This window comes from Haemorhous mexicanus, chromosome Z (genome assembly GCF_027477595.1).
Source record: "Haemorhous mexicanus isolate bHaeMex1 chromosome Z, bHaeMex1.pri, whole genome shotgun sequence".
NCBI lineage: Eukaryota > Metazoa > Chordata > Aves > Passeriformes > Fringillidae > Haemorhous > Haemorhous mexicanus.
Window position 1 is genome coordinate 85174590 of NC_082381.1, and position 25468 is coordinate 85200057.

At 36.2% G+C, this 25468-nt stretch overlaps 1 protein-coding gene across 2 annotated transcripts in view; it reads left to right on the forward strand.

Annotated features, from left to right (window-relative positions):
• Positions 1–25236, forward strand: part of PIK3C3 (phosphatidylinositol 3-kinase catalytic subunit type 3) — a 66893-nt gene extending 41657 nt beyond the window's left edge. For both annotated transcript variants that reach the window (XM_059873483.1, XM_059873484.1), the window contains 4 exons: positions 2141–2309; positions 7793–7883; positions 20533–20658; positions 24507–25236. In XM_059873483.1, coding sequence (XP_059729466.1) covers positions 2141–2309; positions 7793–7883; positions 20533–20658; positions 24507–24521 — 401 coding nt within the window. In that variant the 3' untranslated portion in view covers positions 24522–25236. The remainder of the gene's footprint in view (positions 1–2140; positions 2310–7792; positions 7884–20532; positions 20659–24506) is intronic.
• The last annotated feature ends 232 nt before the right edge of the window (positions 25237–25468 follow it).

The window sequence follows — 25468 nt, forward strand, 5'->3', positions numbered from 1 at the left end:
TTAAATATGAGCTTGTACATACATTTTAAGTCAGCTTAAAAAACAACTGAATTTTGAAGTACAGCTAGGAAACCTATCATGTTAATGCAGGATGGCCTCATCTCACTTTTTAAGTGTCTATCACTCGATTATTGAAATATTTTTGAATGTTTTATGTCTTCGTTACCAGTGTAAATTATTAATTGTCATCTTTTATTCCTTATCTCTAGAGCAAACTGAAAAAAAAATATTTTCTGCTACAGGGGTTACTGTTTTATTCAAAATGTTGTCTCTTGACTCAAGGTGACAGGTTTGAATAAGTGAATAGAAAGCAAGTCCCCAAAACTTTTCAGTTAAACATTTTTTCTAGCTTAATGATGAAAGCTTCTGTATGTGGTTGCTTCAAAAATTTAGTGTACAAAAATGAGCTCTAAAAGAATCTCCTTTACCAACCCAGAAAGAATATATTGAAGGAATGGGTTTTTTAATAGCACAATTAGTTATGCAGAATGTAATACTTGTGGCATTTGTCAGTCAGCAAATACTTTGCCTCTTGTTGAGTATACTTGTGATCTCTCTTTGAAATTGGACTGTCATGGAATTTGTTTCTTGAGTTGAAGAAGAATGCTTATGACAGATCTCAAAAAGCCTTTTCTATTGATACTACATTATTATTCCATGGAACAGTCAAAGACAGGTGATTAACTGAAAAATATGACTGCTCAATTTTTTTTTTTCCAAGAGCGCTAAGAACCTAATCTTAGGAAGTCTTAAAATGAATACACAAGCTGCTGGTTAAAATACCCCAAAGCAAATACGCCCCTGTCTGTAATGCTGCTCAGTTCCATAATTCTGAAGCAAGTCTCTATCATCTGTGCTGTGTTTGTCTAGATAAAAATCATGCTAATAATTTTCTACCTTCTTGTTTAAAAGATCTTGTATCTGCATGCATATCTGCAGTCTCACCATCTTTTTGTTATATAGCTGTGGTATGGCTCAAGTCGTTGCTTGAATTACACATTCCAAACTGAAAGTACATTTGCAGAACACATTAAGAGACATTTTTCTGCTTAACATGGACAGTATTTAACTGAGTCAAAATTATTCCTAAAACAATGGTTGCCTAAGAATTATGAATTGTTTTACTTTTATTTATATTAACACAATTTTTGTGTATTTATAATATAATTATTCTTCAGTTAGTCTATATATTTCAGGTTTTTTGAAGTTGCTGGTAAACTGAAGTTTACCAAGGGAGTTCAGTTGTTCATTTTGCCACCAATAACACCTCACATGTACTTCAGTAATATTGGAAGGGAACACTCTGCATTGTCCCCAGTTAATGTGAGCGTTATGGTGAGCAGCATGGCAGGCTGTTGATAGGAAGGGCAGTTCCCTTGTGCATTTGAAGAGAGGAGGCATATACAAGTTTTTGTTACTGCTACAGAAGTGCTCTAAATGCAATCACTTGAACTGAGAATGGAGACACAGTGATGAAGTGAGGCAATTCATTTTAGTACTGAAAAAGGGTAACACAGACTTTTTGGTGGATTTGAAATCCAGTTTCAAATTTGAAGTTGTAGTGATGTTTCTTCGGTGTATTTCAAAACCATTGATAATTTTTGACCCTACTAGAACAACTCAAAAGACTTTTGAAACAGCATTGAACTCATCTTTGGTGTTCAGTGGCTTTGAAAGGTTGTTTATACGATTATGAGTCTTACTTTCTCTTTGTTATATTAGTTGTGTGTTAAATTTACCGTATTTCATGCCACAGCAACCAAATGCAAAACACACATTGCACTGCTTTAAGTATTAATGTTTAAATTTGCTAACAAATTATAAGGAAGGTGCTAAGAATTAGTAGTATCTGTTATATAAACTGTGCATTTAATATCGATTGACCAGTTTCAGTATTGGTACAGTCTTTGTGAGTATACTCTGCATGTTTAAAAATCAAGAAAGCTTGAATTTTAAATCAGCTTTGCATCTTTAAAACCATAATTTCCAGTTAACAGCTGAAGATAAAAAAATATACTGTTACAAACTATACAGAAAACTTTCTGGGAGCTGCTTTTTATCTTCTTAATAATTCTATTTTTTTAAGATTTGCACCAAGAACTTTTATTATGCACAGTGTTTGCCTTTCCTTCTTCTACAGGTAAACTGTTTCACATTGACTTTGGTTATATTTTGGGCCGGGACCCCAAGCCCCTTCCTCCCCCGATGAAGCTGAACAAAGAGATGGTGGAAGGCATGGGAGGCACCCAGAGTGAGCAGTACCAGGAGTTCCGTAAGCAGTGCTACACAGCCTTTCTCCATCTCCGCAGGTAATAGCACTGGGTTTATGCCAGAACTCATGAGAGCCGCTCTAAAGCAGGAGAGGACGCCAGTAAATGAATTGCTGAAATGTTTCTGTTGAAAATTCAAAGGTTGTTTAAATGAGAACACAAGAATTTGTATGAAACAAAGGAATGAAAACATCGCAGTTGATGTAATGTGGAGGTTGAATGTAATTGTACAAGTTGAAGTCCTCAGTTTTGCTTGTTTAATAACTTAAATAGCTTCATTTCATAACTCAAGTGGGATATTAAATTTTATTTCTTTTTGGGTATGTTTTTGCCCTTAAGCTTCTTTTCCTCTGATTATTGATGATCAAGGAACTGTGATTTTAATTTAAGTCATTACTCATTTGCTGCTTGATTCTCCTCCAGTTTAAATTAGTGATGATCAAATTCTTTGGCTTGAAGATGACACACACATATGCTTAGTTCAGTTCAGCTCCTGTGGGACAAAAATTAGCAACTTGTAGTGACAATCAAGCATGTTAGAAATTTCTTTAAATACCCAGAATTGTGGCAGCTAAAAACTCTTTAGACTCTGGTGTCTATGAACCAACAGATCTTTCTTTTACCTTTAGAAGCAGCTTCATTCTTTTGCAGTGACTATATTACTTACCTATTAACTTTCTGAGCCAAGTAGTTCATTTTTGTTCTGTTTGAACAGAGGACGGGTAAGCTCTCCTGATCTGTCCAGGGATTTGATTTAGCACGTCTTCAATGAAGAGGGAAGATTTTCATTTTAATATCAAAGATTACCTAATGGAAACTTTCAAGTATTTGTAAGAAATTGGTAATATGGTAAGCATATGTGAAAAGTACCTGGAATATGGAAAGCAGCCAGTGTTACACAATAAAATGCTGCATGTAGTTCTTCAGTTGATAAAAGGGGGAAGACTAAGGAGTTGGTCTTGGAACTGAAGTTATTAATGAGTTAAAAAGCCATTCAACATTTTGAAAAAATAGTGGCATGTTGTCAGCAAGCAATATTTGTGGCTTCAGAGAACAGTCCAACTTCTGAACTTTGCTTAAAGTTTGTTTTGTAATGCTGTATTTATTTGTGTTATACTTGAGTTGATTTTGTTTAAACCTAGCTGTTTCAGTGGAAAGGCCTGTTGTGTCAATGAAGGGTTATTCATTGAATTAATTTATATAATGATTTGCTTCAAGGATCATCATTAAATGTGTAGTATAATGGTAATTTGGGTGTACTACTAAACTGTAAATCAAGATGGTTTTATTTTTAATGTCTGGAATTGTTGTTATAGTATCGCCAATACTTGCTCACTTTATTGGAAAATATTTTCACATTGTTCTAGATAAAACCCTTAAGGCTTTCAACAACAATACGGTATGATAATATTAAAATTACTGTAACAATTACTTTAAGCAGCTAGAACTAAAAATAATTAAGATTACTTGTTAGAAAAGAATAATTGGTTGTGGAACACTTTAGTTCTAACAGTTCTGCATATTGACAGAAACCCACTCACAGACAGATTTTCTGTCCTAGTGTGAAATCATAACCTCTGATAGCTAAGACAAAATGCAAACTCTGTCATCTCCATCAGATTGTGCTTTATTTTAGTTCTTTATTTCCCTGAGGAATAACCAATTCTCTACATATTTCAAGTACTGTATCTTGGTGTATCAGGATTCCTGGTGGATGTTGCATAGTGAGAAAAAAAAAAAATTTTAAAGTTACAAGTGAAAGAATAGTTTTGTCCATTGTTTCTGGTTCTAAGCAGTTTGGCATATGATCCTTATTGTATGTTCTTTGGTTAGTTTGGGGGATTTTCTTAGGGAGTAGGAATAAGGAGATACTTTCTACTTTCTTAGTAATAGTGTAATCAGTCAAGTGTCTTTGTCAGCAGTGCTGTAGTGAAGGAGCAGCTGCTGTGTTGTGAATGTGTTGCAGGGCTGTAGCAAATTGTGGCTGTCAGCAGGACTTGGGCTGGAGCAGCCTCTTATGCTTTTGTTATACATGTTGAGCCTGTTTAAAGATGTTTAAATCCTTCTACTTGTCAGCATTTTCTTTCCATCAAGAATTTCCTGCTTACACATCTTCAGCAGGTTCCACAGTATCACAAAATGGTTCATTAGTTCCACCTCCCTTCTCATGGAGGGTCATCCCAGAGCACATGGCACAGGGTTATGTTCTGAATGTTCTGGAATATCTCCACTGGGGGATACTCTGCACCCTCTCTGGGCAATTTGTGGCAGCAAAGTGTCAGTCAGAGCATTTCAGATTTTTTTTTCCCAGAGTGAAAATTGCTCTACATTTTTTTGTTCCTTCCAAGTTAGGATTTCCCCTGCATTAATCCTGTGAGAAGCTTGCTGTTCAGTTTGAGTTACTGGGCATAGGTAAGGGCAGAGGAGTAGGAGATAAGTTGGAGTAGGGACAAAAGCTGTAGTTTGGGGTGAGATTTCTTTCTCTGTGTGGGTGGGATTGTCTAGTTGGCTGGAGTAGTTTTTCCCCAGTCTGTTCTCAGTTTAGTGACTGAGGCTGCAGTCCAGATCTGAATGGAAACACTGTGCAATAAGTGGAAAGCTGTGATGGCCCTTGGGAAGTGCTGCCCCTTTGGAAAGATTGTAGTGCCGTCTCTGGATAGTGTTCTAAAAGCTGGGATTAGATGGTGAAGAGAGAACAGAAGTGAACCTGGGTAGGATCAGGTCCATATTCACTGAGTTTGGACTGCAAGGAAATACTTTGGGAAGAATAAATGCCATAATTTATTATAGCTAACTGTGACATGACAATGATTAGGGAGTATTCATGCTCTTGAGAAGAGAATTTTGTCATTGGGAGTCCATGTTCACTGAAAGAAAGGTAGTATTCTTAAGGCATTTTAAACTTAGGAATTTTGACTTAAACCAGGTCAGCAGGTCCTTAGTTTGGGACGGCAGATAACTGTATGCCTTTCTGGCCTTGTCTTTATAGTGCATGTCTGTAGCTTCACATTTGGTAGAGTATTGCAAAGCCAACACCCTAAATATTTGATTGGTTTAGTACATCTATATGCAAAGGGTCTGGTAAATTTAAAAAAAAAAAAAAAAAAAAAAGTAATGCTTAGGATCAAGCAGATGTTTGAGGTATTAACTACTTTAAAACAAAAGTTGCCATTCTCAGAAAACAAAGTAATGGGAATTTGACATTTTGCCTGATGTGGGTTCATTTCTTGATATATGAGACCTATGTATAAGTAGAATTTTCATGTTGAATTTCTTTAACAGTACTTTATGTTCAAAACAGAAGTTAATCAACCTTCAATACAGCTGAATACTCATTAATTTTGTAAGTTAATTTTTACTGAGTTTGAAGAAAGCAAAGAGTAATGTGAGAAGGATTTAGGTTTTAGTTTAGGTACTTTCTTAAACCTCCTTAAAACTAGGAAAACCAGGCTCAGATTTTGTTCTGGCTGTGGATGGATGTCAGCCTTTGTAATGTAGATGTCAAAGATGAGTGATATACCTTGCTTGATAATGGTGTTTGCTTTTTAACAAGTCAGGCTCCTAACTCAGATGATTCAGCAAAATCTCTCCTCTCAGATGAGTTTGGGCTGTCAATTCCCCAGCTGTAAACCTCATGGCATGTTTGCTAAAGATGTTGCCTGTAAGAAGGATTGCAGTTAATTGCTGAGTTATAGAAATGTTGGGGTGAGGGGAAGAGGACAGATCTGCAGATGGTATAGTGAAAAGTTCTTCCTTAATTTTTAGGGTTTTTTCCACTCCATACTCCCTCCCCAGATTACCTTTTCTTGATTTCCCCCTCCCCATATGAGTAACTTCAGGTGATCTTATTCCTCAAGAATCAGAATTTCTTTGTAGTTCATTGTATGGAACAGAACCGTCTCTTAACTGGCATCTAACAATGATCCCTAGACCTTTAAAATCTTTTTTTACAAGCCTCCATCACATAAATAGCTCCAATAACCTAGAGTGCTTATAAGCTCTTATCCTCTATGCGGTTGAAGAGCAAAAAGGACTCTGAGACTTTGGATTCTGTGTCAGTTTGAAGGGAAAACTACTGACGGAAGGTACCAGTAATCTAGGAGGAGACTTCAGAGCATGTACCTGTAACATTTAAGCATGTTTAAAAGGAAATCTGCTAGTTTCAGGCAAGTAGAAGAAAAATTGATTAAAGTCTGTGGTGTCTGTTCTAGCAGCAGAGCAACCTGACTGCCATATTTCTTAGTCAGACCTGAAACAAAATGGTAGAGTTAACTTTCCTTCTTTTCTTTTAATTTGTCATAAAAGTAATTTTCCTGACTCCAGCTCCCTGCCCTTGGGGAAGTGAAGTAAAACTTCTGAAAGAAATAAGGCACTGAGGATTTCTAGCCGAACAGTTGACTTTAATGCTTTTCTTATAATGTCTTAAAACTTATATTGGAATGTCTTAGGTAGTGTTAGTTCCAGATAATAATAAAGTGTCAAGAGGTTTTGTTGGAACTAAGTGTTTCTAGAGAGATGTGTTTTTTGAGCAGTATTTACTTTGTAAAATACAGCTATGAAGCAGATGTTTTGTTTAGCTGAAATACTTTGCACTCCTTGCAGTTGTCAGCTGATATATATTCAGCAGCTTCCTAATAAACAAGTTTTGCTGCTAAGAATTTGTTTTCTCTCAACTGTGAAGCTCCTGGTTCTCTTAGCAAAGCAATATTTCAAATGGTGAAGTCAGTAACATATTTTGTATCTTAAAGGGAACTAAATCTTTTTGCAGAGGAAGGGGAATTCCAGTTTGTGTTGAACAGCTTGAAAGTTATCTTCTGAAAAAGAAACTGACAGTTAATTTTCTGCAAGGGCAAAATAGTGTTTTTTAAAAAAAAATAGTCATGAGTGTTTCCAACACCATTTTAAAACTGAAAACTGGCTTTTGGTTTGTCTTTTAATGGTTATAGATGACATTTGTACTTCCTAAGTGTACTGTGCTACCACTATTGCTGGAGCTTAACTGAGGAACTGAAGACTTGGATCTGGTGAAATACTTAACTCATTATGTCAAAAGCCCTTGCAGTGATTGGAAAAACAATTTTTTGCACTTATGAAGACTTCATCTGTTTGAATATATGTCATGCTGCTGTATCACTTTGTAATAAAAAGTAACCTTTGTATCAGTATTCTAGCATGTGTTTATCCTAACAGAGGTAGAAAATGGCATTATAAATTAAAATATATGAAATCCTAGTTTATATTTCATATGTCTCTGAGTAAATGTTCTGACGATTTTAGAAAACTGTAACAAAATCGGAGCATTTTATTCAATTTTGGCAGTTTAAGAGATTTTGAAGGTTAAACTTTGATAGTGTATGTCTGTATCTTGTGTTCTTTAACATAAATACTTTCAATTAGTATTAAAAATGGATCTCTGAAGCATTAACAGTTCTTTGCTAGATGATGATGAGTTCTTAAATTGTTTACAAAATGTCTTTTGTGCAGTTTACAACGTGTTTTACCTAATTTGCTCTTCTGCTTAGGTATTCCAACTTGATCTTGAATTTATTTTCCCTCATGGTGGATGCCAACATTCCAGATATTGCTCTTGAACCTGACAAGACTGTGAAAAAGGTAACTGTGAAGCTTTCATTGTCTTTCAGTGACCCAGGGCATCTCATTACAAAATTTTCAGTCACTTGTGATGATTACTTATTTGATTCTCACGTGAAAATACTTGCTCCTGTTTTATAAACCTTGAGCAATTTCTTTCTTCATTGAAGTTAAAGATAGGAGAGTGTACTTGGAGAGGACTTAGCACATGTTCCTCTGAATACAGAATGCCTTTTCATCATCCATGTAATTAATGCTGCACACTCTGCTCTAGCACTGTGTTCCAGTGGGTACTTTAGCTAAATACAGTGTTTCCACCTTGTCAAACTTAGAAGGAAGCAGTCAACACCAGCTGTATCATGAAAGATTGTTCCATCTAGTCTAAAAACCTTCAAGATATGGATGGTTTTATAAAAGCAGTCTTCTTCTAGTCATAAAACCAGTATACTGAAGATATAAAACCAGCAGGCTGGTATATCTTCATGAACAAGAAGTTTTTGTTTATTGGGAAGGCAGACTTGTGTCCTGTAATTCTAACTTTGTCCTTTATACCAGCTCAAGTCATTCTTCTCCATTTGGTGCTGGAGCAATAGTTGACATGAAAAATACAGGATACATCTCCATCTAGATTTCATTACACTTACATTTTAGACAAATGTTGGGGTTTTTATAATCTGATTTATAGTGAAGGGCTATCTGTTTTAATTCTCCAAAAGACTTTGTGGAGCCTGTGTCCAATGGAAATTAGTTCACTGTAGTTTTTATTCAAGCTGTGGATTGTCTCTAGATAGGTTGTTCTTCACTGTTTTCAAGAAGCTATGATAGCAGAGATTCGGAATCTTCAAATAAATGTTTCATGTACTAATATAATTTCCTTAAAGAAAACTAAATTGTGACTTGCACAGATTTTTCCTTTTCTTTTCAAGGATCCAGGCATTTCTATTTAGAGTTTCTTGGTTTCAAATCAATACAAAGAGTTCTTGCAGCTATTCAGTTACATATCCAGGAAGCTAAGCTAGTCACAAGTGCTGTGTTTTGTGGTAAAGATGACAGTTTTCCCTCCACTCAACTGTTTTCCTGAGAAAATGACAGCAAATTATTTCTTCTTATCAATACTTGAACCTCACCTCTGTCCCTAAATGCCCTACAGATTGAGTAGATTACTTACTTAGAACACGAGAGATAAAAGCCTAAAGTAGGCACCTGGAATGGTTCAATGCCTTCCAAGTTCTGGAAGTAACTACACTTTCATAGACCTTCCTTGAAAAAGGAAGAGACCTTCCTTTTTCAAGGAAGGTCTCTTCCTTGAAAAGAAGGTCTCTTCTTTTCAAGGAAGAGACCTTCCTAACAGTATGCAAGTCCTGTTTTAAGGATTTCATCTTTATAAAGAAGGCACATTTGGCTCTGCCTACCCATTGGAAACATGAGTGATACAGTAAGGAGGGGGAACGTCTTTTAGATTGCAAAGTCTACTAATAAATGCACCATAAATCTAGTAAAATTTGAAGTATGCATCAGAAGGTAGAATGGGGCTAATTTGGGGTAAGTTTGTGCTTGACTGAAATGGTTATCAGGAGCTCAAACCAGTGGTTTCATTGAACTTCAGAAGTGCTGGTTCTTTAATGTTTGCACCAATAAGTTTGAGACTTATGACACATTTTAATCTTACTCATTACTGGTCTAGAGTTCCCTGACATTTGATCACAGAATCCCAGAATGGCTTGGACTGGAAGAGATTTTAAAGATGATCTCATTCCATCCCCCTGCCATGGGCCACTTCCACTAGGACACTGCTTGTGTGATAGTGTTGTTCATCCTTGCCTTGAATCAATTCTTGTGAGCTCTGATATTTTTTACTAAGAGTCTTCTTATACTTGGTACTAATCAACATGCAATTATCCTTGTTTCTTAATAGCATCTTGGTGTTGCATTTTTGGTGGAAAACTCTCTAGAAATGCTGTACAAGTGTATATGCTTTCAGTAATTAATGATAATATAATGTTGGTTTCTGTGAAATATTTGTAAAGAATGATAATATAATAATATAGCAATAGTTGAGTATTTCAGACTCTTCTAAAACTCTTTTACTCACTGTAAATTTCCAATATAATTTTATTGACTTAACAAATCAAGGTACAGAATTGAAAGCCAGAAAGTCTTTTCTACAGCTGAGAAGTATGTTACAGCTCACTTATGTACAATAATTAAAAATCAAGATTATGTAAAGCGTAACAGTATTGCATACATCTGGAGATCATACAAGGCAGCAAAATCTCAAAGGAAATTCAGTATCTCAGAGTATTCTGGGTTGGAAAGGACCCACAGGGATTATCAAGTCCAGCTGTTAAGTGAGTGGTCCATGTGGGATCAAACCGACAACTGTGGCATTAGCAGTGCACGCTCTGACCACCTAAGCTCTGAATTAGATCCATGTGGTTACTTCTAAATTCCATTACAAAGTAGAAATAACAGTGCTTTCATTGCATGAAAAGAACACGAGCTTAGTTGTTACATGACAGATCACTGTTAGATTAAATGCAGCAATTAGTTATTAGGATCCTGAGCTCTGACAGTGGTGCAGCTCAGTGAACTGTGACTTTTACTCTCGTGGGAGATTGCAGGTTGTACATTCACAGAGGCTTTAAAATGTGAAAACAGATAGAACTGAAGCAGTAAGGCAAATGTTTCTGATAAGGAATGCAAATCACTTTGAGAAGGAAAGATTCTACTTCCCTGGGACCTTTAAGTTATTTTAGAGTGTGCTTGTTCCTTTAAAAAACAAAACAAAACTCGCACAGTAAGGTATCATAAGGAAGATAGCCAAATTCTTCAGCTCTCTCAAGTTTTGTTATCTTATATAAACTTTTGGGTTTTTCTGACAGCTCATCTGTTTCTGAATCCTTTTGACAGTTTGGTCTTTTTGGTTCAAAGTTATCCTTTAAATACACTCCTTAAATTTGTGCAAAAATAATACAACATCCCAGGATCCATAAAGAGTGGGTAAGCAGAGGAGCCTTCCATGAAGCAGTTGTTTGTTAATATGATCTGCTGGATGCTTATGACAATGTTCAAAGCTCCTGTGAAAGTAGTTTTTTCTTTAGCTCTCAATTTTTCATTTTTCTGTTTTACTTTAAAAAGATAAACCAGAAAATAGCTTTAAATGGGCTAGGATCAGAATCATCTTAACCTGTTGTATAACAGTGAATAGGTCATTGTTGTTTGGGGTTTTTTTTTTAAATAAAGTGCTAGAAAACTTGTTTGGGGTATTAAATACCCATTAGCCCATCTGAAATCAGTTATAAGCTTTGTTAGAACTAATAAAAAAAGGAACAATATGCCTTGCCTCTCTTGGGGTGAGTGGCAAGTTGATTCAGTCGTTTAACAAGGTAATACTGTACCTTGTTGTAGAAAAATTGAATAAATGCTTTCAGCATCTCAATTGATTTTTATTTTTTTCCTTAAAGCTTTAACAAAAAATCTATATATATTTCAACAGACTCAAATTAGGTAAAGATCCATTTTGGACTGACCTGCAAAATTAAATTACCTTTGATGTGTGAGACAAGTCAATAGCCATTTCAACCAGGGTATCACTTTCACAGAAGTCAAAGTCAGAGATTTACAAATGTTTCTGTTTTTAAGAAGGTGTCCTGGTGAAGAGTAGAGGTGAAGTTCACAGCCATCATTTTCCTCATTGGTGCTGTAGTGGCAGCACTTGTATTCACTTTTCTGTAGAGCCCTTCTTTCGCTTTAGGGGCCTGGAGCCAATCAGGCTTTGGGCTTAGAGGCAACAAGGTAGGTTACCTGTATTTCAGTTTGGATTAATCTAAATACTAGTTTGATGATTAAACTGCAAGGAGAGTAACTTCCTTTTTTGTAAGACAAAGGAATGCTTACTGAAGCAGTATATATATTGTATATCTTATAATGCCTATTGAAATACTACACTGCAATTATTTTGTCAAACAATTTGTTTGGCATAAAGATCTTTGATACTGGAACTTTTCAGTAGGTGTAGCTATACTGCTGTTATGAAGTAGGCATGAATCATTCTAAAGGTTATTGCTAAATAATGACTTTTCTTTAATGGCCCAAATTTTGCTTCCTCAAAGTGAAAGCATTGCAATGTTAGATGGTAGCTGAACTCCCAGTCTAATCTTTGTCACAAAGGGACATCCTGTCCCACCAGAAGGCTGGAAGGTGCTTTGCAGGAAGTGTCTGCCTGCTGGTTACAGAAGGGTGTAAAAACTGCATTCAGAAATAATTTTTGTGTTCACCTTTTCTAAACTTTCAGCAGGCAATCTATATGGTCTTAGAGCCAGAATGAAGGTTTGATTTTAGTAATCATACACATATTCTAAATAAATCTAAAATTTGCACCTGCCGTATGGTAGTGATGGCTAGAATAAAATAAGTTGAAATAAAATGAAGAACACTACTTGTATTTTCCATGTCTTGATTTGTTTTATTGTCTCTTGTCATTTCCTGTAGTGTATAGATGTTTGATAATCGTATGCTCATTAGTGAGAGTTGTTAAGGGAAGATGTTGGAAGGACTTTCTTACTCTTAGTCATAGAAGGAAACCAAGTAATATCATAAGGAAACTTCAGGATTATTTGAGTTGTGATGGCTTTTTTTTTTAAGAATGTCATACTGATCTGTTGAATGAGACTTTCTAGAAAAATCTGATTGTGGAAAATATTCTTAAAGACTATAACTACTAACCTGTGGAACAGAGGCAGACTGTTTTGGAGTTTTTTTTTCCCAAATTATCTTCTACCATCTAATAACAGTGGGACATCCCAGGGAGCTCAGTGACAGAATGCACTTATATAATCAAACCTAAAATCTAACAGAAGTTATATTGTCCAAGTGTTGTTTCTGTCCAAAAGTTATGAAATGGCTTGGGAGAAACACAGATGGAGTAAAGGCAAAATTGGAACAGTAGTTTATGTCATATACAACATTCTGTAAAATAAGTATAGACTGCACCTCATTTACACAGTTTATTGGCACAGGATGGTGTAAGCACATCTGGGTACTCTGTTCCTGTCCTCCCTGAAGGAACTTTAACAATATTCTTGTACAAAAGAGAGCAAACTACACAAACTCATTTACTTACCAGAGAAAGATGGCAATGAGGATAATTTTTTCCTGCTAGCATGAAAAGAAACAGAAACTCCTTACGGCTTCACCTGAATATACAGATTTAGAGCACATCAGAATTTGGCAGTACATTCTTACTTGCTTTGCATAGCATTTGTTTTCAGAAGTTAAATCAGTGCTGACCTTAATCATGCATTCTCACCGTTAAAATTGGACTGAAAATAAGTGAGTCAGCATTGACCTGAAAACAAACAAAGCTCTGTTTGAAGTTTCACCACTATTCTTGAAGAGTGTATGGGAAACTGGTTTATGAACCAGCTGCTTGCTTGCAGTGGGTATGCACAGTATCACTCAGTGAGTTTACCACGTATTTACAGAAAAATAGGTTAGGACTTCCCAGTTGGAAGGAAAGCTTGTCGTACTGACTCACTTCCCTCACTCCGGTATTGATCACTACTTTCCCCATAGGAAAACCTGGAAAACAGGGATTACCAACTGCACAAAATTTGTCTCCACCCTCAAACCTGGAAAAGCCTTTTTCAGATTCTTGGTGTTTAGTTTTATAGTAAAAAGCTTGTCAGTTTTGACCAAAAAAAAGTAACTGCAAAGCTTAAAATTAGTTGTCTGTTTGATCCGTTCATCTCCTTTTGTCCTGTTCATACTATTTATAATGAAAGCTGTCAGTACAGTGTGCTTCATCTCATGGTTCATGACACCATCTCCTACTGCCACTCTCTGATTTAGGCTTTTCTGAAAACCTGGCTCAAAAATGTCACAAAATGGAATTAAATTTAAAAGTAGCAGAGGATTCTCCTCAATTTGTGTCTCCCTTTCTTTGGCCTCTGAGATAATTGCCTTTAAATTTTCCACTCTTCTCATATGCTTTTCCATTTCTCAGATTTCAGGAAAAAAGACTGGGCTGAAATCATTATATTGACTTGTCAATGCTTAACTAATAATACAATGAGGATATCGCTACACTCACTTTTTTTTCTGCCATTGCTCCTTGCTTTTCCATTTCCAGCACAGCTGCAGTGCTAATTGCTAATTGTTGGGCATTGTAAAATTAGCCAGTGCTATAAATTCTAAGTAGTAATGACTAAAATCTGGAGTCAATTATGTAGCCAGTTTTGCGTAAGGAAGAGGTGCACCATCACTCTTCAGATGTAGCTAATGGATTCAGCATTGTCACCTCCTAACAAAAAAAGCTTTTTATTTTTCTACTGGAAAGCCAGATGGTTTCTATCTGTCCTTCATAGCAGATTTGACCTTTAAATGAGAAATCATCAGGGACCAATGATTCATTGGCAGACAAAGGACTCAGCAGGCATTAAAGGACAGTGTCTAATTGACTGAGCTCTGTTTCAGATGTCCATTGATTAAAGAAGGTTCTGCAAAGATGCTGCGTTATAGGCGAGGTTATTGTGAGCACAGAAAGCACAAATACCTGGCTCCCATAAGCAGGAACTTAACTGCTGTTTGTGAAAGTAGCCCCATTCATTTCGGTTCCACCTTTGGAGAGACACAAAAAAAGGATAAAATCATAAGAGAGGAAAGTTGTCTGTCTGTGGGCTGTAATACTGAGAGCACCCTACACTGATGGTGGCTCACCCCCCTTGATAAGAAAATGATCAGTCTGAGGTTTTTGGAAATTAGCAAAAAGAGAGCAGACGTGTTTTTTCCTTTAACATTAAATATGTCAAAGTAAACTATCTTAATCTACAGGTATAAAAGCTGAAGCAGAGATGTGGCTGGAGGTACAGAAACTTTCTGAGCTACCTTGTTTCTAAACCTGAGCTAATTGTTCAGGTTTTTTTCCATCTGGCTTGTAGTGAAACTCACACTGCTTTCCCCCTCCCCTGTGCTCCCCAGTCAGCCAAAGGATAATTGAGAGTTAGTTCCCAAGTTAGTGAAATGGAAGGGACTTTCTAAGTTGGAGCTTAATAACCCTTTTTAGGGACTGGATATCAAAACCAGCAGTATTTGTTAAAAGGTGGAGTAGGAAATCTTCCTGAGGTTTTTAATGCCAGTAGGAAATTAACAGGAGAAGTAAAGTCACTTTTGCTTGATTAGAGTCTGTTTGTTTCAGTAGTATTTTCTTGCTTCTCCAGGGAGGTTTATGCTTTGTAAAAGTGTCACATTGCCACTGAGCTTATTTTGCTTCAGCAGACGTTCCTCTCTCTGTCCATTTGGGTAATGACACTGCAGCTGCACACCCAGCTTTTTTGTTTCTTGGCTTTTGTTTTTTCATGCATATTAATTAATTTCAAAGTATTGAAAAAATACAGAAGTTGGAGTAAACCCCAAAACATGAACCAAGTGTGAGAATACTCTTGTGCTCTTGTTGCTTTACATCAGTCTCTAGTTGATGATAAGTTTTTGGCCAGTATGATGAAATTCTGAGCTGGAACAGTATCATCTTTGAGTATAATTGTGGCTGAAACCCCAGTTTTCACAGAAGTGCAATTTAGAGATGTTCACTAACATCTTTGTTATCTTCTGTTAAAAAAAAAAAAAATTAGAGAAGCCTACATGGGCTTATTTAGAAACCACATTTTGCTCAAATTGAACCTATGGAAACAAAGACTCTGTTGTCAGAATAGTCTCTCAAATTAAGTTTTTCATGCAAATGAAGCATCTGAATAGTTTGTGGTATGAGTTGTTTGGACTATAAGCAACAGGAATAGCAGGAAAGTATTTACTGAAAAAGATGAAATGTGATAAGGATTAAGCCAAGCACTTAGTGCCAGTTTCGGCCACATGAATATTGGATGCAGACTACTGTAATAATTACAAGGCAAAACAGTAAAAATATTTTTTTAAATATATATTTTTTGGGTTTTTTCCTTTTTTTTTTTTTTTTTTTTTTTGCTCTTAATTGTTCTTTGTCTCGTTTTAGTCGTGCTTATATCCAGTGTATATTGTGAGGCACTGGAAAAGGATACTGAAGTTTCTCTTTAAAGCAGCTGAAGTTGCAATGAGCAATCCCATACTAGTGTGATAAAATTGTATAAAACATAAGCAGTGTTTCTTAATGTTGCTGGAAGAATAAATACTGAAGCACCCACCAGTCTTCAGAATGTCTGATTTATAATTTGTCTGAAAACTAAACAGGATTAACAAAGGGTTCTCATATGTACATCATATATGTTACCTTAAAATACATTACTACCACCAGTAATTCTGTAAAACAAAGCTATTAGTATCCATGAAATATGGATTTGGGAGCTGCCCTGAAGATTCTAAAAGTTTCCACAGAATTTCCAAAGTTTGTCTTAACCTTGAGCATTAAGTAATGTTTTATGAGTGAGAAGATGCTTGCTATTGAAAAATTCCTGAGTTTAATATAGTAACTGTGGTCCATATAGTACAGTAAGTCTGATTTGAGGACAAAAAAAGTCCATACAAAAATCTGGTCTTTGGGGGAAGGGAGAGGGCAGTCTTGTGCTTTGAGAACAAAAGGTGAAAGTGCAAGTAAAAGTCCTGGAACTCTGCAGGGAAGTTCACTTACCCACAGTAGTACTGCTCCCAACTGTGTTTTCACATGATTACTCAATCCTAAGCCCATCACACTTCCAAACACAAAACAGCCAAAGACAGAAGGTTAAACTTGGAGGTTCATTCAACTGAATGAAGACCCTGGCCTGCCCATTTTCTCAGATCTTTAATTACCATTCTTAAAAAGATTATTTGTGTTTTCTTGACTATTTCATCTCTTCTTTTTTTCATCCTTTTTTTTCTATTTTACACAGTTTTGTGCGGCTTACTGTGAGTTTTCTACGTTTTCTGTGAAATGCTTCATAGGACAGCTTTGATGCCATTTTCTAAACAATACTCAGTTTAGTTCTCCTTGAAGACACTTCAAGGAAAAGAATGGAGTCTGAGTTTACAATCAGTTAACATTGCCTGTTATTCTGGTAGATGTTGTTCTCTTCCTCTGTGAGTTAGATTTTTGGGATAATCATGGTGTGAAGTAGTGTTTCTTTCTTTTTGTTCCTGTAAAATATTTTTTCCCCATCTTTTACTTGTTATCTTGCTAAGTTCACATCTTCTGTGTGATTCTGCTGCAAGTGATGATCCCCTTCTTTTTTTCATTATCAACAGTTAAGCCACAAGTAAATGACACTTAAATGCTTGTCCCCTCACTCCCCCATATTTTCTTCTGAACTGTCCTCGATATTCTTTTCCCCTTTTAATTTTTGTTATTTGAAAAACAGAAGCAGTATCAAAGTAACTGACAGATTTTCTTTACGAACTTCAGTCCTCTTGTTGTGGACTTTGATACTAAACGATCCTCTGTTCAGGGGAATAGGAAGTGGACAACTTTAATTTAGTTTCAAGTTGAAAGTCAGTATCTTGATAGACTGTTCTTACTTATTCAGCCTCTTCATCCTTGGAACATTCAAGTTATCTTCTTGAGATTTAATGTTTCAAAAGAGTATTTGTATATCAAATGGACTTTAATGTTTCCTTTTCTGGAAACAAAGCAAAAGCTCAACTAGATTAATCAAGCTTCTTTTTTCTCTGTTTTACAAATCCTGAACTATAACAATGCACTTGATTTAAGTACCAAAGCAGGAGCTCTAATTCTTCAGGTGGGATGTCTTTGATGCCTTCATGGTAGTCATAATTCATAAGTGTGTAGAATGAGATAATTGTATATCTCATCAGAATTTCAACCCCCAGATTCATCTCTGTTTTTAAGAGCATGCAAAAATCTCTTCCTGTTGACCTGGTCTGTAAGAAACTGTCAGCTTTTAGAACTCATCCCACATTGGAACTTGAGAGATTTCAAATAAGAATTACTGTTGCTTTCCTACAGGAGCTGTAAGTCAGTGTGTATTAATCTTGTTGCTGCTGTTGCAGCTCAAGAGGTAAATTGTAATTTTGCCTTGTTTCTTCTCATCTAGGTTTCAGCAATCAGTTTTAATGCAGGGCTGAAAAACTTTCAAGCAATGACTCAATACTGGGCATCATTTGATCCTTCTGTTAATTGCAAACTGATTGCAAGATCTAACCATGTGTGAATTTTTTTGCACATGTACCAGTGTGCCCAGTGTGTTTTGTAGGAGGTGGGTTTAATTAGTCATTCATTCTATAGAATGAAATTACATCTTAATATAAGTAACTGCAAAAATTCTGAGAAGGTCTTCTGTGAACAAATCAGAAGATTGCCAAAGTATTTGATTACTAAAGTTGGGTAAAAGAGTGTTACAGTGATGGGGTTTTTTTCTTCTTTTTTTTTTTTTTTTAATGGAGCTAGTGCTTTTGATGAATCTCATTAACATCACCTTTTTTGTGAGCACTAAACTAGATCTGAAAGAAATCTCTGCTGTAATTTGGGGATGTATTTAAGCTTTTGCATAATTGCAAGCATATGAGTAGTCCATTAAATTCTGTTGGATTCTACTGTGTGCATCATTCACTGTCTAAAACTTCTGATGTGGGAGTTAATAAACTTTCTTTTTCCTCTTGTTTGTTATGAAGATGAAAGTTCTTCGTAACAAGAACTTCTTAGAATAATCTGCTGAATCTCTCCCTGGCAACATGCTTAATTGAAAGTTTGAACTTTTTTGGCTTAATCCATTCTTTCATATTGATCAAACATTTTTTTGAGAGGAAGTTGAGGAAAAACTACTTTATACTTACTTCAAACATATCGCCAACAGAGTTATAATGGTTATTTTGAATGAAGAAACTTTATCTTTATAGAACTCTTCTCCAACCTAAAAGATTCTAAAATTCTATAATTTTTCCATACTGTGCTGTCTACCTTAGGCTTTTTGTTACAGTGCTGAAGGGCACTATTTTGTAATATTTTGCCTTTCAAAGGAACACAGAGTTATGCTAAGCTGAAATCACTTAACACTCAACTGAAATCTTGGAGCATTTTTGCTGTCATAAAGAGGGTTGTTGAGTATGTGGTATCCTTGTTGCATAAAAGCATACAAATTAGGGCATGAAGGTAGTATCACCTCACAAATTCAACCTTATTGTGAAAATTGTTGAAATAATTTGGCTCACATTTTTGTCAATGGCTAAAAAATAGTGAATTGAGGGAAAATGTTCAGGGAAGACTTGACTCTGTCATACATTCACAGCCATGAGAAGGTTAAGAAACAACCTAAATCATTTGATATTTGCCTACATGAGACATTTCTGATTGACAGCTCTTTAATATAAAAAGTTTCAATGATCTCAACTGTTTGAGATGGAAATTGGACAAATTCAGATAGCAAATAAGTCACAGTTGTTAAACAGGACAATTAATCATTGAAACAATTTACGTAGTATGTGAAACATTCTGGCTTGGCATAAAGATAGGGTAAAAGAGATTGTTTGGTACCATTTTACCAAGTTCATTATGCAGGAGGCTGAAATACTTGAATATGATGGTCTCCACAAGAGCTTTAATTGTTTGAGGTTTATCTTTATGAGAATAAAGCATATGTCTACATGGCAGCAATAAGTCTTCCACAACTAATGTGAATTTGCTGGACAATTTACATTCTGTTACCAGCACTACTTTGCAAGGTAACTAGTACTTTAAATGATGGCCATAGTGTTGCTTAGGCAGTGCTAGGATCTAGGCTAATCAGAAGAGATTTCAAGGAGGAAGAGGATAAAACCAGGCTCAGTGGAGTTAGGGCTGGGCTCCAGTATGTTAGGGGAATTTGGATCAGTTCTGAGCTATTTTCTTGGAATTAGTTGGAAGCCATAGAAGGGCATCTACTGCCCCTTCATAGATGTTCTTGGCATTGCTAAGATGGAAATTGGAAAATATAGGTATTTCTGTATTCTTAATTATTGTGCATTCAGAGCATTCAGATTTTAACTCATATACAAGTTGCAAGTACTAAGCAGAATGTGTTACTGGTACAATGTTATTGTCAAAAGAAAAAAAACATGTAAGGGGTAGCAGTGTCTCCAACTAAGTGTTCATGGCCGGTGGATACAGTTAATGAAATTCTCACTTACCATACAAAGGTCAGTTTTGACAGAGTTGTTTTGCTCACACTTTCCTCCCATTCTGTATTCTTTACTTAACTGCCTATTCTTTACTAACTCTACTTAGAGTTTTTTAAAGACAAACGTTACCTGAAAGTAGGTTTAGAGTAATAAAGTCTTACATCCTTTATAAAATTACTAGGATCATCCAGACTCTTCCAAATTTGTATTTCATATGTGAAGTTCTTTGTTTTTTCTCAAGCAGCATTTCATTCTCTAGTGAATGTTGAATGTTACCTCTTTTTCTCATAGCATTTCAATCCTGCTTAAACTTGTATTTCCAAGTGCTGCTCTTGGCTTTTTGACCTTGAGCTTTGAAATTACTAGTTTGAATAGGGGATTGTTTCTAGCTTATTTAAACACTATTTTTTATTAAAGGACTTTAATTAGCTATTTTAAATAACATTGTACATTTCCAAAAATCTGCTGTAGCTTAAAAGAGAGAGATTCTCCACTAAACAGCCAAAATCACTGTGTCTGCTTCTGTATACATTGATAGAATAATGCATGTTTTTAACCATTGAACTAATTTTAGCCATTTCTGGTCCCATTCCAGGTGCAGGACAAGTTTCGTTTGGACCTGTCTGATGAAGAAGCTGTCCATTATATGCAGAGTCTAATTGATGAGAGTGTCCATGCCCTCTTTGCAGCTGTTGTGGAGCAGATACACAAGTTTGCACAGGTGAGGTATTTTCTTCTCAGCTGCTGGTCTCTGTGGTAGCTGAGTAAGGCAAGAGGTTGTGAGTGGTAGGTTCATCACTGTGAGATGTTTAGTTTATTTTAGTACAAGATGAAACTGTTTTAGTTGTAAGGACTGGAGAACAAGCTTGTAGAGGTCCTAGAAAATATTTTGAAGCACCTTAGCAATGATGCAAGGTCTGGTGTCTGGGACCAGGCAACTTCTGATGCCCATCCAGGTTGGGGAGTGAGCAGCCCCAGAGCAGCCCTGCCCAGAAGGACTTGGGGTGCTGTGGGTGAGAGGCTGCACATGCCCTGCCATGGCACTCACAGCCCAGAGAGCCAGATGTGTCCTGGGCTGCATCCAGAGCCCCGTGGGCAGCAGGGCAGGGAGGGGATTCTGCCCCTCTGCTCTGCTCTGCTGAGACCCACCTGGAGCCCTGCATCCAGCTCTGGGCTCCCAGCACAGGAACCACAGGGACTGGCTGGAGAAGGTCCAGAGCACTTCAAAAGTTGTCAGAGAGGGCTGGAGCACCTCTGTTAGGGAGACAGTCTGAGAGAGCTGGGATTATGTTCAAACTCAAGAAAAGAAGGCTCCAAGAAAGACCTTACAGCAGCCTTCTTCCTGATGATCTGGGTTGACAATAGATTATTGCCTCTGTTATTTTTGTTATTACAATATGCCCTCTCTGAAGAGTGAAGTGTTTAACCTAATATCTTATACTCTGTGCTGTATTACTACAATACACACTAAGACAATAAAATACTTGATTCCCATGTTCAATAAAACTGTGTTTACAAAAGCATTTCTGCTTTGAATTTCCAATTCTTTTTTTTTTCCTTAAAAACCATCTGACATTTAGTTTGTGTTTATAGGGGATTTAAGATATTACAATGTTTTCCTTAAGTATTTGACCATGACAAGAAATGGAATTAAGAGAAAAAATTAAACTGCTCTGAAAAGCCAGATTAATAAATGGATTCTTTCTACAGAAAGCTAGTCAAATTCTAATATGAAATGTGGAGAACTATTCTTATGGCTATCCATTTTGCTGAAAAGCATCTGTTCTTTTCTTCAAACTTAGTTTTTATTTTGAAGAATTGCATTGTAGTGCAGGATGAGAAGAAATAATGTAATTTCCATTTACGTATATATTTAATTAAGATTTTTTTTTATGAGATGTGAAAGAAGGAAGTGTAATTATATGGAAATGATGCAAAATTTGTTGTCATTCACTATGGATTACCTTGAACTTTGGATGGAGGATGGTAATTTCATCAGACAAAGTGAAAAATGCCTGGCATCTGCCTTAGGGTTCAAATAAAAAAAAAAAAAGCTATTAGAAATATTCAAGATTGAAGTTTTAAGTTTGTCCAGTATGTGTGTAGACTTTTCTTTTCATTACATACTGACAGTCACTTTTTTTTAAGACATGCCTTTTTATTTCATTGGCCTTAGGTGACTGCCACACTCTCCCAGATAATTGTTACTGCATTTGTGAAGGTGTATTACAGGTTTGATTTGGGTGACCTTTTCTTTTTCCATTCAGGCTTGTTTTTGCTTGATCTTTCTTCAGTTCTTAACCCTGGTTTTAAAATCACAGGACAGATTTGTTCAGAATATTTAAAAGTACCCAAGAATGTTATTACAGGTTTCTGTGGGATGGGGCTCTGAACAGCCTGGTCTAGCGGAGGGTGTCCCTGTCTATGGAAGAGGGGCTGGGATTAGCTGATCTTTAAGGTCCCTTCTGACCAAACCATTCTGTGATTCTGGCTCCCAGAAATGGTGTTCTAAGCCAAAAGCTGGTACACATTCCTGCAGGCACTGATTGCATCTTCCATTCATATTTTTGGGTGTTAATATGCAAGCTGACTGGTGTATTATGCTTTGGATACCAAATAAGCAGATGTGACAGCCACTAATGTAGTCCTGATACAGTTATGTTATTTTGTGGTTTTTACCTCTCCAGCTGGCCCATGCTGAATTTCATCACAGACATATTTTTCTGAGGCTCTGTGCAATCTTTGTGCACTACTGCAGAGTGTGCAACCTATGTGCTTTTAGCTTTCCTTTTTGCTTTGGGCATCTGGTGCCTAGAATGGAAAACAAGTGTCTTGATTTGTAAGTGCTAAAGGCATCTCAAGACTCTATGTGATGCTAGTTTTGGAGTTCCTGTTTCTGACTTTATTTGCACTCTTAACAAATTTAGGCTTGCAGGCATTCTCCTGCAAAGATACTGGATTGCAAGTGTGAGGAGGATGCAAAAAGAATAGACAAAGATTAATCAGCAGTTGACAAGTCTTAAGAATCTGTGGTTTATTAATGTATTTTTTTTAAATACTTCAAAAAAACCCAATGAAAGCTGAGTGTAATTAATGTCTATTCTCTATATTATGGGTGAAATGGGATGCTTCTTAGCAATATTTATTACTTCATCAATCAAAATCATTATCTTTCCTTTTTGTCTGAGGCAGTCTTAAGAATTTGCTGCTGTAGTCTTCATGGAGTCTGCAAAATCGTTAAACAAATGAACAATTAATGGGTTGTGAATTTGCTGTAAAGGGGTCATCTTACTCAGTGGCCAGTTGAAGCTTTCAGTTCCTTCATCTATAATTCTGCATTGAGTTGCCAGTGCCTTGTTCTTCATAGTATTATAAGCTGTCTGGAAAAAAAACCCAGCGCTACACAGGTGTTATGACACAAGTGTAAACAGCAGATCTGGCCTAATGCCACACTATATTTCATTTCAAATGCTGTTCAACACCTTTAGATATTTATTCTTTTACTGCCTTCAGAATAGGCCTGTGAGGAATCTGTGCAGTCTACTGCAGCACTTAAGAGCTTTTTAACAAGGCTGGTTATTATAGTAACCATGGTGTTTCAGTGTTCTGTATGTCACTGCATTAAGTAAAGCTCTTGGATACAGTCTGGATGTTTTGGAATCAGCTCAGTATTGTTCTTTTATAACAATATTCTAAATTGCGTTCAGTTTACTGCTGTGTTATGAAGCCTTTAGTTTAATTTCTAATGTGTCTCTAATCTGTTATTTTATCAGATATTTTACAGACCTTTTCATGCACTGCCTGTCTCCTTAATGGTTATTAAAAAAAAGTTGTCTCAAAAGTAAATAAATTCAGCATTTAAAATAAGCTAATGGTGTTGTACAATAGTTCTCAAGAGGAGGAAAAGGTGCATACTAATTTTAGTTGATACTAATGAAGACTGAGGAGCCATTTCTCCCTGGAAAGTCATTTTCATTTTAGCAGCATTATTTATTTCTGCAGAGGAAGGAAACAATCTGTAGTTGAAGTGTCTAGTTTTACATTTTATTTCCCTTGTAAATTTACAGATCAAGTCAGTTGTATTCAGGGCTGAAATGGTAAGCAGTGATTAGAAAAGTGAAAGCTTGTGGGATACAGGGTGTCTCACCTAAACGGTAACTGTACAGCTTTGGGGTTTATTAATGCTTGGCTGATACCTGTTTAGAAGCAAACTCGGTTTCAGCTGTAGAAGTTGCATGGATTTAAAATATCCCCAGGATGTAACCCCAGTGCTTCTGCGTCAGAGAATGCAGGCATCTCAGTGCCGGGCTTCTGTTTTTCTTCCTACTGGATGTCAAAATAAAATAGGGCATGTCTACCAGCAGGACTGTTTATATTGGATAAAATAATTTGTCAAGGGGTATATAGAGTTGGCTTCTGCTTTCCCTTAAAAGGTTGTGAAAATCATCTACCCTTACACATTTCACGATGTTTCTAAACACAGAGTTCAATTTGTTCATAGCATTTGTTCTTTGAGAGTAAAGCAGATTGAGTAATCTCTGTGCTGTTGTGTTTTTTCTTTTCTTTCAGTATTGGAGAAAATAAGCTTTTTGCCTGCTCGTGGAAAAAAGCAAATGCTCAAAACAGAGACTTTCTCAAGCCCTTGTGGACTTAACCAAACAGTTTTGGAAGGTAAAAGCTGCAGATTTAATGGTGTGAAGAACTGAGAACTCAGAAGGTAGAGAAGCTTTTTGAATCTCTGTTCATTAAAGGTTTAAAACCAACCATTTTTTAAAGGAAGATGATTGTTTGTACCATCCTTGGGAGCCTCAAAGGTTGAAGTAAGCAACTTCCTCTCAAGCCAAAGATAACTGGAAGAGGTTGGATTTAATGATGAATTCTTGTATGTGTTAATATATTTTCTTATTTAAAAATAGAAGTAGATACAAAGCTAAAGCAGGGAGGCTACAATTTCTTGGTGCAGAAAAACCCCTCACAAGGCTATGGTAATCCTCTCTCGTTCCCCCCCCAAATCCATTTGGTTCCTTGAATAAGTTTTAAATGTAATTCATATGATCCTTTATTTCCTCCTTTAGGCAATGTTATCAGTTAGAACGGACAGTCATTTTTTGCCTGCTTACAAAAGTGTTTTTAAGTGCTGATGAGTTACCCCAGCTGTAGGCAGCCAATTAAATGATTGCTAACAGGCTCGGCAATGGGAATGCACAGTGAGCAGTTCAGTATTTCATGCTTTAACTTTAAATGTTTTCTATACAGTGATTATATATTCTTCACTCTAATAAAAGCCTTTGTTGTTGCAGTCTTGAGGTGTTCTGTTTTGTCTTTTTAATCTTTCTTGCTGAGACATGGCACACTAGAGGATTATGTTTGTAACTAGTGTCTTTTTGCAAGGATTTTCACTTCTCAGTTTACTTGATGCTGGAATAACACTACTCATGAAATTACTTTTGTGCCACATGTTGAGTTCATAATGAATCTGGTTTGTATGATCAATAATGTAATTAGCTCTTCATAAATGTGTGGCTCTCTTC